Raw genomic sequence first — 17,456 nt, 5'->3', positions numbered from 1 at the left:
GCAAAATACTTTGGTATATAACAGCAAAAATGTAAGATAATACTTATCGTTATATATAAAATGGCAGCAAAGTTAACTCATTTTATGAATTCATAGACCTTCACTGACTTATATTTTGCGTCATATTTTTAGTGTGAGTGGATAGAGATAATAAGCAGTAGTCAAAAAACAAAGTACCTGAAGTAAGATCGGAACCTAAGACCCAACAGTTGATTGACTTAATCATCAAAACATTTCATTTCTAATGAAAATTTAGTTATTTTTAGAAAAACTGAATCGGTGGAATTCTATCAGCACTAAAGGAATAGATAAATAAGACTAGTCAGTGGCAAATTAACTATGAATATCTCAGTCCTATGGGTCAGTCGCAGCCTAAAGAGACCAATGATAACGTCTAAGACTGTGAAGCTAGGTTGTGCAATTCTGAATTCCGCAGAGAAAATCCGTCCCCTCAAGACTGAGAGCAAGTCATGATGACTTGTGTCAACTGGTGCAAAATTTAGGTCTACAGCTTCTTGAAGACTAGCTCTGACCATATGGCATCCCAGAATAGAGCACGCTTCATTGAGTCACAATGAAACTTAGTTGATAAGATTTAATCAGTACCAACACACTAAAATACATGACATCAGTAACAACTCTGATCACTTAATTGAAAGGCTTTATTGTATTTACAAAATTTACGAAGAAAACACAACACAGATCTCTCATAATGAAGTAAAAATTAAGGGCAAAAAAGCACGATATAACATACCAGATCAGACTGACAACTGCGAATAATTTCAATTAATCCAGTACAGACACCACGTCGTTGATCAGCATCTGGAGAGTCTAAGCCGGTTACTAATAGTGGAATAATCTCTGGTAGGATTCTTTCACCTAATTTGCGTACCACATCACCAAGTGCACGAGCGGCAATCTTACATCCAACGGGAAAAAATGTAAAAATATACAGTTAAGAAAGAAATAGTCCGAACTCGGAAAAATCTGAATAACAACAATGTCAACAGACCAAATAATCACATAACGACAATTGCTTAAGGAAAAACTTATTTTGAATTGTTGTCATTACAATAATGATAACTACAAAATATGAGTAACAGTAGTATGATTTTTATAGTGATGTGACCTATTTTGAGTAGCTCGTTGTAATGTGCCTTTTTTACAATACGATGAATGATAATTTCCATTTAATACTTTAATTTTCAAGATTCATACTGATTATTAACAATGAATCTATGTCGATATTAACAGTTCATTGATTTGGTAATATTTAATACTAGTTTACGGATATTTTCAGGTAAATTCATAGTCTGGATAATAAACATAGAGAAGTGATATCGTTTGACAGCTGATCATCCAAAATGGAGAGACAGATTATGATAATTGTTCTTATTTGTTTATAATGATATATTTTACGCTTTAAACATTTAACCATAAAAAAACTTCGACATTTGAACTCCGAACAGAAAAGGAAGGAGATCAGATTATATACAGAAGTAAAGACATTTGTAGGATTATGGGCGACCTTAAGGTATTAAGAACTTGAGGGGGGAAATGCTGAAGCTAATACGGAATTTAGTAATCGTTTAATCAGGATCTTCAAAGTATAGAGGGTTGCTTTCTAGATATTACTAACTGACCAAAGTACTTCTCCAGAAATTATTGACGACTTTCAACGGGGAATACTTAAAAAATTTGGAAATATAAAGTGTATCACACAAAACAATCTAGTTTGTACAATATACAATGTTGGTGAAATGGATTAACATGAAGCTGTTAGTTTATTAAGTAGTTGCACTGAGGGTACATTTCCTGTACGTCTGACATCAATACATTTCATAGTTTCAACCAGGAATTAGAATGCAACAAACATTATCACTTAATAGATTGAATTTTATAGAGTTAAAATCAGAAATGAGAAATTATGAAACTGTAAAAAGAAAATATCTAATTAGAAGAACACATTCAATGTTAACTAACTTACTTGTTGATGCTCACGAGAAGATGATCCTAAAGTATCCAATAATAAACGAACAAGTACAGGCATAATTTCACGTAAAGTCCTTGGAGTATTAGGTACAACAATTTTCCATATATGTATAGCAGATTGACGGACAATGATTATAGGATCAGAACGTGATAAATGTAAACGAGCTAGTATACGATTATGACGTTCATCACCTATAATTTCACGTAGACGTTCATGAGCTTCAACTGTACCAAATGTATCATCTTCATTTGTTGTCTATAAAATGAAAACAAATATATTGTTTAATGTTATGTATAATCGATATTCAATATTAGATAATAATAATAATAATAATAATAATAATAAACAATATGGAGTACAAAATTAATTTTGAGAGAAACTAACGAACGACCGATGCAGATAAAACCCTAACTGTAAACATATACTCTCACTTCACGCTTTTCATACGAAATTAAAAACAATAAGAATTTCAAATAAGGTATTCTGTTGAATAAGTATAAGTTAATGGCCGAGTTACATGATAGATTCAACAGAGAAGATGTACTTGGAGGCTTTCTTACAAAATTATAGTGTGTATATTGACGGTGATCTTAAGAGGTTTTAGTGATACTCTGACAGTAAAAACAATCGGATCCACTTCACTAATTAAGGTGTTAATCATTTTTATACTCATTTATGATATATTAAAAAACCAATGGAATGAATCAAGAAAAATCCGTACCTAAGTACAGTTGTTGTGGAACGAACAGAACGGAAACTTCGTCGGCATGTAAAAAAACTTTAAATATGATTAAATATACACAAGTAGAAAATAAATTTATTCAATGAGTTCATTTTATTTATTTGCTTATTTCACATACTTTTGTAGTTCCTTTACCAGATAATCCAGATATACGATATAATAGTTCACCTAACAATTGGACAGATGAATGTCGTATGCGCCAATTGGAATCAGTCATTCCTTGTTCTAATTGAGGCAATAATAATTCTAATGATGTTTCTGAAAACATATGGACTATACGTTGAGCTGCACGTAATGCTGTTTCACGCAGAAATTCAGTTTCATCAGATAATGACTAAAAGTATAAAGGAGGGGGAAGAGATTAACGAAGAAAATAATAAATTTACAAAGAAATGTTTAGAAGTCAGTTTAAAACAATTGTAGGAAAATGTAGTATATGATCCAAAGGTATTTTTGGAGATCAACAAAATCTGTAACCAACACATCTGTAAAACTCATCTAAACAGATTTTTTGTAAACATATACACACTGCATTAGAGTGAAAAAGATTGTAGTAATGCAACAAACTAGGATATAACTTACTTTAAGAATAGTAGGGATAATTGGTCCAATGAATTCAGCAAAATCATCTTGAAATACAGTTGGTAAATAAATGAATAGCATTAAATAACCATCACGAATATGTGGTTGTAATTTAGATTCAGATGAAACTGTTCTAATTAAATCGGGTAAAACAACACGTAACTTTTCGATTCCCATACCGCCAAGTACTTCAGCCAATCCTTGAGCACCACCAGAACGATCAACAGATGATGTTTCCGACGTTAGAGTTGACATAAGCCATGGAAGTAGTTCCTAGATTTTCAAAAACAAAAAAAAACCAAGCACAACGGAAGAGATTAAATCTTTATCTTCATTCGATTATCACTTGAAGAAGTTATGCGTAAAATCCTTATTTATATGTCTAAAGTTTGCAGCTCAAACATTTCCGGTAAAAGTATTCCTTAAAAGTAAAACAATATTTCATGATTAGTGTACTAGTATTAAGTAATAAATTCTATATTTTAATATTATTGGTAAACAGATGGAGTTGAACTTAACAGTGAAATTTTTCTAATAACCCTATCGTTGAAACTTGTGCAGAATCAAAATAATGGACTAAATTAAATTAAATCTCTATTCAGTAGGGAAATGAAGTTTATTTTTTAAATATTGAACATTCAACATTTTATATTATTTTAGTTATAAGTAAGCTGTATTATGTAATCACAGTCAGTAATCATGAACTAGTAACTAATAGAATCTTGAGAAAGAGATTGTAACTATTTATCAATTTTATGAAAAGCGATGAGATATTAAAACATTAACTATAGAATAAGTGTAATGCAAAATAATCCATTTTATGCCACATATGTAACTCATTATTCCGACAATAATATTATCAGCTTAGTTTGAAACATTTATGTAATAATATTATGAAGTTCTATTTGCCTGAGAATTAGCCACTTATTATTGTTCAGAAGTCAATGAATTCATTTTATAATAATTCTATTAATAAAAAGATAAACCTGAACATACAGACCGAATGTAAATTAATTAACTTACAGAGAAAGAAGTTTCACCCATGCCTCGAACAACAGCACCAAGTGCAGCAGCCGCAGCTGAACGTACTTCAGGGACAGCATCCAACAAGCATGTTTTCAATAATGGTAGAATAGTACTTACATAAGGTGCTAACTCCTAAGTAGGAAATTTGAAAAAGAAAAAAGATTCAGCATTATTCATTGTAATTTAACAAAAGTAAAGTAAATAACAAGAAATGTACAAAATTTCAAAATAAAAAACAACAGATTTCAATAAAATTTTCAATTTACATCGCTAATTTGAGACGTCATATCCATGCACATAAGATCCTACTTCCATCTGAAGTTTTTGCTGATGATACTTTTCAAAAGAACAAACAAACCTTTACGATTAAACTCCACTAGGATCCCATTTCTAAAAGAACTTGTAATTGATAAATTTCATGCGCGAAATAGTATAACATTAGTTGACCGAAAGCGAACATTTTTCAAATATAGAAAGATCGAAATGTAAGACAAACAATATAAAATACCGAATAAAACAGGAACGCAGTATTCAAATCACTAAAAAAAACAAGGAGGTCACTACTTATTCAATTTATGAGTATGAAATAAAGTAGTCAGTTTGTTTCTTGAAATAAATACACATTTGATTTAGTTAATTAATGGTTAATTGTGAAATAACTGTATAAAAGGAAATCAATAAATTTTGTTGCATAATTTTTAAACATATGAGGGAGTGGTAAAGAAATACTGCTACTATCGTAATTAGGGCAAATGTGAATATCGAGACGTTGAGTTCAATATCAGGAAACTTTAAACAACATATACGATAATTATGAGGAAACATATTGGACATCTTTATTCACTGAAAAAATGTGATATAAGAAAACATGAGTGGCTTAAAACCAAGTGAATGGATATAAATCTGAAGAAATTTTCATGGCTAATCTTGAAAGAACCAAGCTTAAAGAAGCGACCGGTGAAATAGTGTATTATTGAATGTATGATGACATCTTCAGCGTATATGATCATCAATAGCATGCAACAAATCTACTGAGACTTCAACGAAGTTTATAACAATACCCAATTTACTATGGAACATGAAAACGAAAACAAGCTCCACCTTCTTTATACCGTAATAAACCAGAGGAACGATGGCACAGTCTAATGTCCAGTTTATAGAGAAAAATGGTATGGAATTTATTCTAATCTCAATAGCTCATAGCCCACCCAGTTACAAAAACGTATTGATTAAAAGTTTTACAGAACAGAAAGCATACGTACTCCCAATACCCTAGAAGAGGAACTAATGAAAGTTGAGAAGTGTTTAAGGAACAACGGATGACCACAAAAATTTATCGAGAAATATGGAAGATGTGAAAACAAACAGGTCAAAGAAACTATAATAAATAAAAACATACTTTTACTCAAATGTGACTATATTACAGGAGCAGTCAACAGAAGACTAAAAACTACATTAAAAAAGACATATTTTGGAGCTAAATTGGTTATCTTCTGCAAAGCAATATTTCTTTAACACAATAGGTACCTCTTTCATGTTAACATCAACTGTGTACAGAAATTCACATGCATCTGCCAAAGCAATAACATTGGTAGAACAGAAAGAAGGGCTTACAACCGATTCAAAGAACGTATTCCAGAAGTTTCGGAGTCAAGAGGAATAAAGGTATTCAATAGTGTTAACTTGAGATATCTTGATACATGAACATCAAGTTGATACGCTGAAATCTCTCAAGTTGATTAACAAACAATAAAATCCTAGTCTTCTGAAATTTGCTGAAGTTATAACGATCGAACGTTTGAAACTAGATTAATGTGTTTAAAAATGTAACAGTCATAAAACTTTTTTTCCCTTGGTAATATAACATCCATTTTATTGTACCATTCTTTATTCCGATACTTTCTCAAGTTTTTAAATCAGTTTCATTTTTCTTGAATTCATAATTTAAATTCTAGCTGACTGATTTCAAATCATAATATTCTTCGTTACCATTAATCTGTTCATAGTTATTTCACTACGCAACTATTCAAAGTTTGTTAACTGTATGATTTTAAATCACTATTTCAATGTTCTGAAACTTTCCCTCTCAAACTATGTTTATCTGAAACAAATGTTTATGATCTTAACTTAACTAAAATCTTCGTTACATCATGATATACATAATCCTCTCTACTCACCTTCGTATTTTATAAGTATGTCAACTCCTATGATAATTTTGGTTTTAAAATATTATATATGTTGTAAGTAACTGATGAGAACATAAAGAAATAAGATGAATTCAGATTATTTTGCACTAATCCTTGTGCTTGTTCTCTCTTCAACAAAATAATAATAATAATATCATTTTAAGGCAAAAATCAGCTTACCTCTTTTCTGGCCAAACTGTGTAAATTGCCGAAAATTTGTGCAGCCATTTTACGTGTTTCAGTAGATCGATCAGCGAATGCTCGTTGTATAACTGGTAGTATAAGTGCTAGACTTGGTGCATCAAGAACATGCACAAAACATGTATCACGAAGTGCTGCTAAACAAGGTGTTTTATCTGCCAATGGCTGTTGAAGACAGTTAGTAAGTAATGGGACAAGAGCTAAATAGAAGAAAGCGGTTCAGTAAAATGTTCAGTGAACAAATGAAAGTAAAGTAGAATTTCGTCTTTTAGTACTTTTTTATTAAATTAAAAACATTTTCCGATGTACTAATGGAACGTGTACACAAAATAATTACTACATCTAAGATATTTATAAGTAGTTTTCTACAAGAAATAGGTTGGAAGAAGGCTTAGTGGTTTGCATCAATACACATACAAATGGAATAAGTCCATCGTCTCAATAATTGTTAATTGGACAGTGTTAGCAAGAGGAATTCGTTTTGTTGAAATATAGAATATAACTGTAATACATAGTTAAGAACCTTAGGTAGTCTGGATAAAAACATGTCATGGTAAACTAGAATACTTAGTAAATAGATATTCATTAATACACGGGGATTTGTGGAGATTGTAGAATTTTCATAGTTAGTTTGACTACCATTAAAAACCTGGAAGCAATGGAGGGGCGATTCGCTATATTATGGGATTTCTCAGCAATGTCCATACATGAACCCATTAGTTTTATGTTTTTCAACATCGACTTCATGTGAATTATCAGCTGCAACTCACTGATGTACCAGAAGTCAACAGTAGCTTCAAAGTCGATAGTTTTAGACAGAAGAATAGTAGACAAACTATTTCTACTTAAAAGTTAAAAAATTATAATGACATTAATCGATTCAATTTTGTTAATTTCATTGTTCAACATGTTACATTTACAAGTTAGGTAATTACAATACAAGACCAGTGAAAAAAATATACGCAGCTAACAACAGTGAAAATAGGCACACATTAAGTTTTTGTAGACGTCATGATTTGGGCTTAAATATTGCTCGAATTGTTACTAATCAGAATTTTCAATTGTATTATGTTAAGTGATATGAATCTATGGTTGTTGAATGATGATTTCAGTAGGTTAAATAGTTTAATTATAAACCGCGGAAACAGTATGAATTCATTTGTGTTTAAGTTTATTTGTTTACAGATGTCCAAAAAAAGCGAGGGACGATACAGTTAATACACAATGACAATAACAATGAAATAAGAAAAACCAATGACAACTATTAAGCGCTAAGTTAGTTAGAAAAAAATTGTTTATATACCACGCCGTAACATACCTTGAACTTCAGGGTTACGAATCACTTTACCAATTTGAGTCAATGCTCTAACACCAGCTTGTTTAACACGGTCTTGTGAATCCACTAACACTTCTAGTAATCGGGGAACTATTTGAGGTAAACAAGCAGATAACTGTTTTGATGCACAATGCGTCATCGATGCAAGCAAATCTACAGCCTCTGTCATTATTGATGATGTCGGTTAACAAAGCAATAAAAGGAAGTATAAGGAGAAATATAGTATATATTTTACTCAATAAACTGAGATATTAATGGTCAGTCAGTCAAAAACAACGTAGAACTTGGGACAAATAAGCATTGGTTCCAGTTACCAATGGGTTAGTGAAGATACTTGTATCTTTGTATATGATTTCAATTTATAACCGTTAGCTGTCATAAACACTAGTTAGTTAGATGAACAATCAAATAAATGTGATTGCAACAACGACCATTCAGGTGCAAGTCACTTCAGGAAATATCCTCGAGAAAATGACATCTAAGTCTAATGATAGTTTCAAGATGAATCTATCATAAAATACAACAGTATTTGTTTTCGTAATTATGTAAGGTGGTGACGTTTGATGCGGACCTCTATGGCGCAACACTTTAAACAAATCCCTTAAAATAGTGATTCTAAAATCACGGGCATTCTTATTTAAGAAGAGATTCGCCACCGTTATTAGTAAACACTTTCATATAAGATATATACACTATAAATTTATGAAAGCTGATGGAATCAGAGCGTGATACAAACTATACCACATGCTATGATATGTGACAATTACACAAATATCCGCTTTCTGTTTACATGTATCATATCAGAAAGTCTAATTAATGGTACGAAATTTACTGTAAAATTGAAGACTGAAAACTTATCAAGTAAGAATTAATAATAAATATTATATTAACACGAAAAGATCACTGAGCCACTTATATGATTTAATATAAAAAGATAAAAACTGAGAACTGTTACATCAAGAATAACTAACCGGCTTTTGTACGCCAAGACTGTTGATCATCGATAGCTTTAAGTAGTGCTGGTAATATTAATTTCACACCATGTGCACTTAATTTACTCATAACCGCTCGTGCAGCATTTGAAGCGGCCTGATAGCATGTGTGTGAGAGAGAGAAACAGACCAGAGAGAGAAAAAATAGATTAACCATCTTAAATGAATTAATTGATATGATGAAAACTCTAATTTGGATCTTTTGCACTCAGTGAAATATAGATATTGTACTGAACGATACTATACAGTTATGGGGATATATTCAGCTAAAGCGCCGTAAGGATGCGATAACGAGATTAAAATAGTTTTGCAGATTATTTCAGATGTCCTATTACAAATGAGTGTTTTTGAACACGGATAATTCATAGAACTTAAGAGTTGTACTGAAACACGATTTCTATTTGACTTGCTTTTTCGACATATATAATTAAAAATACTTTATATCTCTCAACATGGCCAGTTTTATGTGGCACCACTAATTCTTACCATATAAATTCAGCTCAGATACTATTTTACAAATGTTCATGTCGTAAATAAATTGGATTTCGTTTCATATGAAGAATAATTGAAAGAATATATAAGCTGTTTAGATCGACACAGTTATGACATAGTGTATATTTTGTTTTGCCCGTCAGAAATAGTCCCATCTTATTTATAATCTAAATTATTTGATCAAACCACGTACGAAAAAAAACTCGTGTCTTGATTATTGGTTGAACGAATAGTATAAACAATATTAGGAGTACTGATCTATTAACAGTATAATTAACAATAGTAAGTGCAGGTAACAAGGTATTGCATATAAACAAAGGGATTAACAATAACACGTTGTTAAACAGTCAATTGTTTGACCAATCGAGAGCTTTTTTTACTGCTTACATTCCTGACTAAAAAAGGAAAGTTTACAAGGTATAGTAGTGTTATTTTATGACTCACTACCACTAATTACATCTTAAATTTAATTGTCCATCTTGCAAGACTACAAAATAAGTCCATGCTCATGACGAAAATTTTAATTGAAAAGAAATGATCGTTTTTGCGAAAATCTAGGTTATGTACATACATTCTGTGTTTATGTCAAGGTGAATAATTGAAGTCTAGGTATTGTAGTCTGTAATATTGCGAAAACCTGATAAAAGTTACTACAAGAATGTTTAAAATTTCAATTTTCATTTTTTTAAAAACCATTGTCCTCAGGAATTGCTAAGTAGATGAGTTTGATAAATAGAACTTACTTCTCTTACACCAGGATTTGTATCGCCAAATGTATTCAATAGAGGTGTAATGAGACGGACAACGTATGGTTCGAAAAGACGTCCCATTCCAAGAGAAAGTCGTTCAACAGCCATTAATGCACCTAAAAGATATTTTAGAAGGAGGGATATTCTCCGGAAGAAAGTCTTCAAGCTTTACATAGGAAAGTATAAACATTATAGAATCAAATAAATGATACGAAGCATATTACAGTTGAAACTAACTCGAATTCTCAAAACTGAATAGTTTATCCGAAAATATAACTACAATATATTAAAAAGAACTGAATAGCTGTTAGACGTTTTCATAAGTACTCAATTATGATATTATGAATGTAAGTAATAACTTTTTTATTTACACTTGTGGTCACCAAAAATATCACTTCTGAAACTAACAGGAACTTGTTTTTTACTTAACTCTGGTGCAATGCAATGTTGAAAGCATTTGGTAACCTGGTGTTTAAGTATATATATATATATATATATATATATATATATATATATATAGTCTTCGTTCGGATTTACCGGGAACCACTGAGCCACCGCCCTGATTAAATATATACCGATATCGAATGATTATTTACTGACAGGATGCAATATTGAAAGTTACTTCAATTCGTGTTTAATAACTCAATCGAACGGTTTTCATGTCATATAAATACAAATTTTATTTTAACGTCGAAGTAAAATCAAAAATCAAATGAAATTACTAGCTTTTTAGACAATTTAATTCCAGGAGAACAACTTACCTTCACGACGTTTAGCCACTTTAGTATCATCCAACGCTGGTATAATTTTATCAATAATTCCATGGTGCTTTAATGACATAATGCCTAACCCTCGAGCAATTCCTGCAATCCCATGAGCTGCACCATGACGTTCAGCATAATTATTACTACTTAACAGAGTAGTCATTAGCTTATTAATAGTTTTTGCAGTTTGTTCTTCAGATAGTTTACCAATGAGTGATGCTAAGCTGTCTTCCACAGCTTGTTGAACCTAAATAGAATATGCGTAAATTCAAAATGTACATCAGAATAATTATTTCCTTTCTTATTTAATGCGTATAAAACCTGGTACGAAACTGGAACACCGAAAATGTACTCGCCATACAAATAGACAAATAAGATTGTGGATAACATTTGCTTTTAAACAACCTAGTATAGCCGAAGGTAGGGAGAATTCGTTCTCTCTCTCTCTCTCTCTCTCTCAAATGCTCTCCTGTGGCAATGTGTTTATAGCTACTACTAGGTAGCTCTTACTTATTACTTTCTAGAAGCAAGAATACTTTTTACGAAAGAGGTGAAAATCGAACATCTATCGCTTGAGCTGTGGATATGGAGGGTTCATCTAGGAGTTCGAAAACCCGGATTCTCAACCAATGGTCTGCATGAGTTTCAGGATCCTAAGGTAGCGAACGGCGTACGAATCCATTCTGTTCAGCTTCTTCCATGGAACTTCATCATATGACGTCGCCCCACAGACTTGTGGATTGGGCCGTTATGTAGAAGGCCTAAAGAGCGACCTTCATAAGAAAAAAAATCTGTTTTAATCTGGGCGCCCAGGTAGTATCCGAGGTCAGAAATATATGTTAATGAATAATTATAAAGGAATATAGGCATGATATTAAAGATAAAATAAAAGTTTTCGGTTAATCACAAGATTTTAAATTAAGGTAGATATGTTTGAAAAAAATCAGTTGAATTCTCATCAGCTAAGAAAGTAATTAAATGGGATCACATAATCTCAATAGTTAGTGTTTTTGAGTTGAAAAAAATACAAGTATACTTAAAATGAATTCGATACTAAACGAATGAATCTTTTATCTAGCGTGTTTAGATAACATCTGATCTGGTGTTTAGTTGTTCTACTCGAGTAATGTGTGTCCAGATGACTTAGTATTGCTTTTCACACAGTCACAAATTCTGAATTTTTTCACCTACTACTGTTATTAGCGTTGTGAAGCAACAGCTGTTGATGTCGCCTATAATGACAAAGAAAGCTTTGGGATTAAAATACCCAGTTAAGAGAACACAGCACAATCAAAGTCACTCATCCGAGCTACAAATCTCCGTTATTTAAATGCTTAGTAAAAAGAAATTAATAGATTACCTTTTTTTAGTTTAAACACATTCTACGCAAAAAAAATTATTTCTAACACACAAGATGTTAAATCACATAACACAAAATTAATTTACTTACTAAATCTGATGGAAAACTCAATGTATTCAACAAACGATTAAAAATAGTTCCAACTCTTGGATCAGTAGAATCTAAATGTTGAGATAGCGAACCAGTTAAAATGAGTATAGATTGGCGAACAGAGTCTAATTCAGGGACATTTGGAGCTTTATTTACATAGTTTTCAAGTATTGGCAAAATTTGACCAATATATTGCTAGAGAAGTAAACAAATAGAAGAAAATAAACTTTATTTAAAATATCCAATAAACATACAGTGACTAATGAAATATGTAAACTATCGTCTGAGAAAATGGAATTCAGGTTAACTTTACTAAATGTAATTAATTAGACTGAATCTAAGTCTTTTGAATAATGATATGCGCTTTATCGAGTTTTCCAGTGAATGAGGATACAGTTCACTCAATATCTGAGGGTTACATGTTCGAAATTGTAAAAAAAAATGTACGAACTAGTGAATATAGGTATCGGTTTAAGTAAGAAATAATGTATTTTTATACGGTTGAAGGTAAGAAAAACAATGTGTAGATCTACATACCTTCAACATACTTCGAGTAATACTCACTAGTCAGTCATAATTCATATACTTTATATTGGACGACTGAAAAACGAAAATTGTTTTCAACATCTATATATCTACTTCGATGGCTTGTACCAAAAACTTAAATACCTAGTTAATAAAATACAAGATAAGTTTTCACATTTGATTTATTCCGTACACTAGTTGAAATATTATAACAAATCAGTTAGTAACATCTTATATGATCACAGTCTTGACAATAATGTTAAAATAAAACGACAGAATTTTCACCTTAGAATGTTGTTTGTCTTTTCAGAATGAGATAATTTTGCGTAAAAAATCTAATTATGATTTAACATTGATAAGTACGGGAGAGCGAGAGCAGAAGAAAATAATTTAGTGAATTAAGTATCCCGAATTATACGCATACACACATATAAATATGGAAAGTAATAAACACAAACCTTTCCAAAATTACGGACAGCACGTAAACCTGCTTGAAGCATTTCCGATTGTACTGCTGTATTACGATCATTCAATCCATCACTAACAAGAAAACGGAACATATTTAGCAACCACATTGGTGATTGGTTTGACATATCATCACTAGTAGAAGAGAAATTTTCCGTGTCGAAACCGTTAGGATTGATATTATCTTCAGTTTTTTCTTCATTACTACCAATCAATAGACTTTGCCTAAATAATATTTGTGACGTAGATGATGATGATGTTGATAATGACACAGCAGGTGCATCAGATAGTCGTGTCAAGATCACGGCAAGACCAATGCGTTCACGCCATCTGTCAGGTGACTCAGGACAAAGTATACGACCCATACTATCGTGTACAGCAGGATCACGCTGTTGAAACAATGAAACAATAATATAAAAATTATTTGTAAAAAAGTGTCAAGAGTGGGAATCCTAACAAGAATTAAATAAAACGTAAACGATAAAAGAAAAGTAGACGATAATAATACATGAAATCAGTTCATGAATATTTTATTCATAATTGTGAATGCAACTAATTAAGGTTAAGTTCGTTTAGTAACAAAAACAAATGTGTGGTTGTTAATCAGTTGCGTTTCTGCTTAGAATGATTTTGAAATGTTTACTATTTCGATGGACATTTTCATGATAGTGTTAGGGATAGTTGGTTCGATTAGTATAATCTTATTTTGTTTACTTGAATAAATTTTACAAACTATGATTCCTCTCTCGAATTGACCAGCGTATCCACTGCTCAAAGAATCGAAGCTAAGAGCTATTATATATATATATATATATATATATATATATATATATATATATATATATATATATAACTGGTTACCTACAACATAATATCACAGAAGAACAAAATGAATAATAAAAACGTCAGTAGAGTTAGCTTTAAAAAAAAACTTACATGTAACATGACATGATACATATGTACCAACATATCTAAAGCCACACTAATCTCATCATTATTACGATCAAGAAGGCATAAAGCAAATGCATCAGCTATGCCTAACTGAACTGAAACATTAGGACGAGTTGCTTCTAATAGTAGACGTTGAGCAAGGAGCATTGGATTCAACAGATCAGTATCATTTGGTTTTTCCAAAAGTGCTCTTATACCGTTTTGTATTTTTGTATTAAATAACTTTGTATTTTCACATTTTGTATCTAACTGAAGTGAATGCCATATTCTAAATAAAGAAAAGTAGTATTTTTTAAGTGTTATCATTTCGTTAATTAGCTGTCAATTTTTCTAAAAAATTCCATACATTTATTATCTTTTCTATCACCACTCGTACTGTTACTAACTCTACTATTCTGGGATTTGAATTAACAATTTTACCTCTCTGTGCTAATGGGGTATGGCAACTTGAACCCATGTACATGCCTACCAAGTTCTACGTTGTAAATGTCTAATATAAACTAATACATATGTGTGATATATTTGTTTTAGCGTACAGGCTATTTACTTGGTTGCTGATCCATACACATACAAGGACATTAAAGTAAATGAAGTTCATCACAATAGAAATTTACCACTTTTTAGTTGAAAATTTACTCGAAAGTTACGAGTGATTGGTTTACTGCATCTTACACAAATAAATTTAGAGATATATTGATTCTTAGTCAGTCATAATCGATCTAGCGTCGGATACAAATGTGTATTGGTCCAAGTTGGCATCGAAAATCTACTTGTGAGAATGAATATTAAAATAATCAAACGGGAATTCACTTATTGTCATGTATATTGGAGAACTTAGGTACTAGTGACGCTTCGCAGTCGGTTTTTCAACCATAAAAATAAACTTAATTGTCAATCTTTTCCAGCAAAGTTGATTTACAACCACTTCCATGTGCTCGAAACTTACAAAACAGATATCCTATAGTGAATATAAGATTCATCTAAATTGGCTCAAAGCAATCGGCAGGAATTCGTAGACTTAGGTTTTGTGTGTTAGTTGACACTTATCATCAAAGTTTATCTGGAATCTTAAGGGAATCAGTTCAACTCCTTGTGGGACTTAGAAACTCATAATCAAATGCCGTCATCCGAGATATGACATAATTGAGTTATTAGAGTGGTGAAATGGTATGTTTCAAATGACAGTAATTCTAAATGTTCTCTGGAAAACCGAATAATAATCGATTATTAGATTAAATTTATGAAAGAAAGTTACGCAATACTGATTGGTCACATGACGTACGTCATGTTTTTATATTACTTCGAGTTGATAGAAACGTACCAACTAGATAAACATGATATCAATCGCCAATCAGAGATCAAAATATGATGTAAATATTTTAGTCTTACATAAGGTCAGTCACGGTTTAAATAGTTCAATGACAATGTCGTAGACTTTGGAGCTGGAGGACATTGGTTCGAATCCTACAGGGAACACATATTTTTCAAGATAACAGAGAAACCTTGTTGACAAGTTTCAATTAGTATGAAGACTAGATTTAGGGTCGCATCCCGAATACTTCCAACCATCTAACATCGATTTATTTGACTAGAGAAGCTTGAAGATTTTATCATGATTTAAATTTTAGTGATTCACAGTGATGTTTAAAAAATACAAAGAGAGAGGAAAATGGGATGTTAATAATTCAAAACTTTGTTTATTCGTCTTTCATACGACAATTCAAAAAGCGTTTTGCAGGAATACTGTGATTAAGATGAAAGAATGAACGTGTGTCTGAGAAAAGGGGAGAAAGACATATTGAAACAAGAAATTTGAAAGACAGAAATCACAAAAGGTTTGTGGAACACCTATGAATAATGAACTTCACTGACGAATGTTGGAATATCGTCTGTTTAGTCTGTCGAAAACACATGCTTCTATAGTCTTATGTGAAGTCGTTGCCGTCTCTGTTGCATGTTTTTTTAGTTATTAATTGATGAGTTTATGATTATTACTTCTTTTGATGGAAAATCACAAACTTATTGATAATCTTCATTTTTAAAAGAAAGAAATACATCAACCTACTTACTGTTCAGCTAACTGAGCTATATGAGTTGATCGATCGCTACGAATGATCCAAATACGAACCTGTACAAAAGACCAAATGGATAATTTTGGCCAATCAGCTGGAGAAGAATATGGTTTAGTACACATTTGCTCAGTGACTTGATGCTTTTCCGCAGCAGCTGCAACTGACTGAGTCAACTTCTGTTTACGTCTTTGATTTTTATTCAATTTTTTCTGGGTTTACCATCACCAGATTTTTCAGGTGGGATGACAGTCTCACCATCATCAAAATTCGCTTCATCCTTGAGATTAGATTCTGTTAAATTCTTATCAACCAATGTGATGTCGATATCTGTAGGCTCAGTAGAATCTTGAATAGATTTTGAGTCAGGTGTGGATGATTTTTCCTGTAGTCTAATTAGTTCAATTACACGAGGTATTCGTTCGACCAGCTTGTAAAGACACTGAAGAAATAGAATAAATGACAAAGAATATACGTGTGTAAGAGTTTTACAAAAGTGTAAATCAATTGTGTGGAATATGCTTCCTAACGGTAGTTTGAAAATTTTGCATTCTGAGTCAGAAAATGACCAGTTAATGGATTGAAAGATTATTAGACAATAGGTTCTAACTCCGTTCTACTTTGTTTTGAGCATTCGAATGATATTTCTAACCAGAATATAATAAATCTAACTTAAAACTTGATATATGTACTTGTATTTCGTTACCGATATATGCTCAATTAAAAATCTGAAGCCTAATTTGTCGATCTAATTCAAGTTTTACTATGGGTAGAAAAGTATTCTGCTTAAATACATTAGTGCTGCTAAGCAGATTAAACAATACTGCTTTGCTATAACCTGTTTAACAGTATACTATCCTATTAGTAATGAACAGTAGTAACAGTAAATAGTGAACAAAAACAGATGAAATATTTTGACTAACAAGGGTTTTA

The 17,456-nt window shown here is 31.5% G+C and overlaps 1 protein-coding gene across 1 annotated transcript in view; it reads right to left on the bottom strand.

Moving 5' to 3' along the window:
- Positions 1 to 16,648, bottom strand: part of GCN1L1 (eIF-2-alpha kinase activator GCN1) — a gene marked incomplete at both ends in the record, with an annotated part of 30,229 nt that extends 13,581 nt beyond the window's left edge. The window contains 14 exons of the mRNA XM_051219030.1: positions 755 to 919; positions 1,988 to 2,248; positions 2,854 to 3,069; positions 3,318 to 3,590; positions 4,341 to 4,475; positions 6,710 to 6,930; positions 8,049 to 8,228; positions 9,038 to 9,155; positions 10,294 to 10,415; positions 11,061 to 11,310; positions 12,514 to 12,708; positions 13,497 to 13,892; positions 14,440 to 14,722; positions 16,524 to 16,648. Coding sequence (XP_051069615.1) covers positions 755 to 919; positions 1,988 to 2,248; positions 2,854 to 3,069; positions 3,318 to 3,590; positions 4,341 to 4,475; positions 6,710 to 6,930; positions 8,049 to 8,228; positions 9,038 to 9,155; positions 10,294 to 10,415; positions 11,061 to 11,310; positions 12,514 to 12,708; positions 13,497 to 13,892; positions 14,440 to 14,722; positions 16,524 to 16,648 — 2,940 coding nt within the window. The remainder of the gene's footprint in view (positions 1 to 754; positions 920 to 1,987; positions 2,249 to 2,853; positions 3,070 to 3,317; positions 3,591 to 4,340; positions 4,476 to 6,709; positions 6,931 to 8,048; positions 8,229 to 9,037; positions 9,156 to 10,293; positions 10,416 to 11,060; positions 11,311 to 12,513; positions 12,709 to 13,496; positions 13,893 to 14,439; positions 14,723 to 16,523) is intronic.
- Between the last annotated feature and the right edge of the window lie 808 nt (positions 16,649 to 17,456).

The sequence above is a fragment of the Schistosoma haematobium genome, chromosome 3 (assembly GCF_000699445.3).
Source record: "Schistosoma haematobium chromosome 3, whole genome shotgun sequence".
NCBI classification, from domain to species: Eukaryota; Metazoa; Platyhelminthes; class Trematoda; order Strigeidida; family Schistosomatidae; genus Schistosoma; species Schistosoma haematobium.
This window is presented reverse-complemented; position numbering and strand designations above follow the sequence as displayed.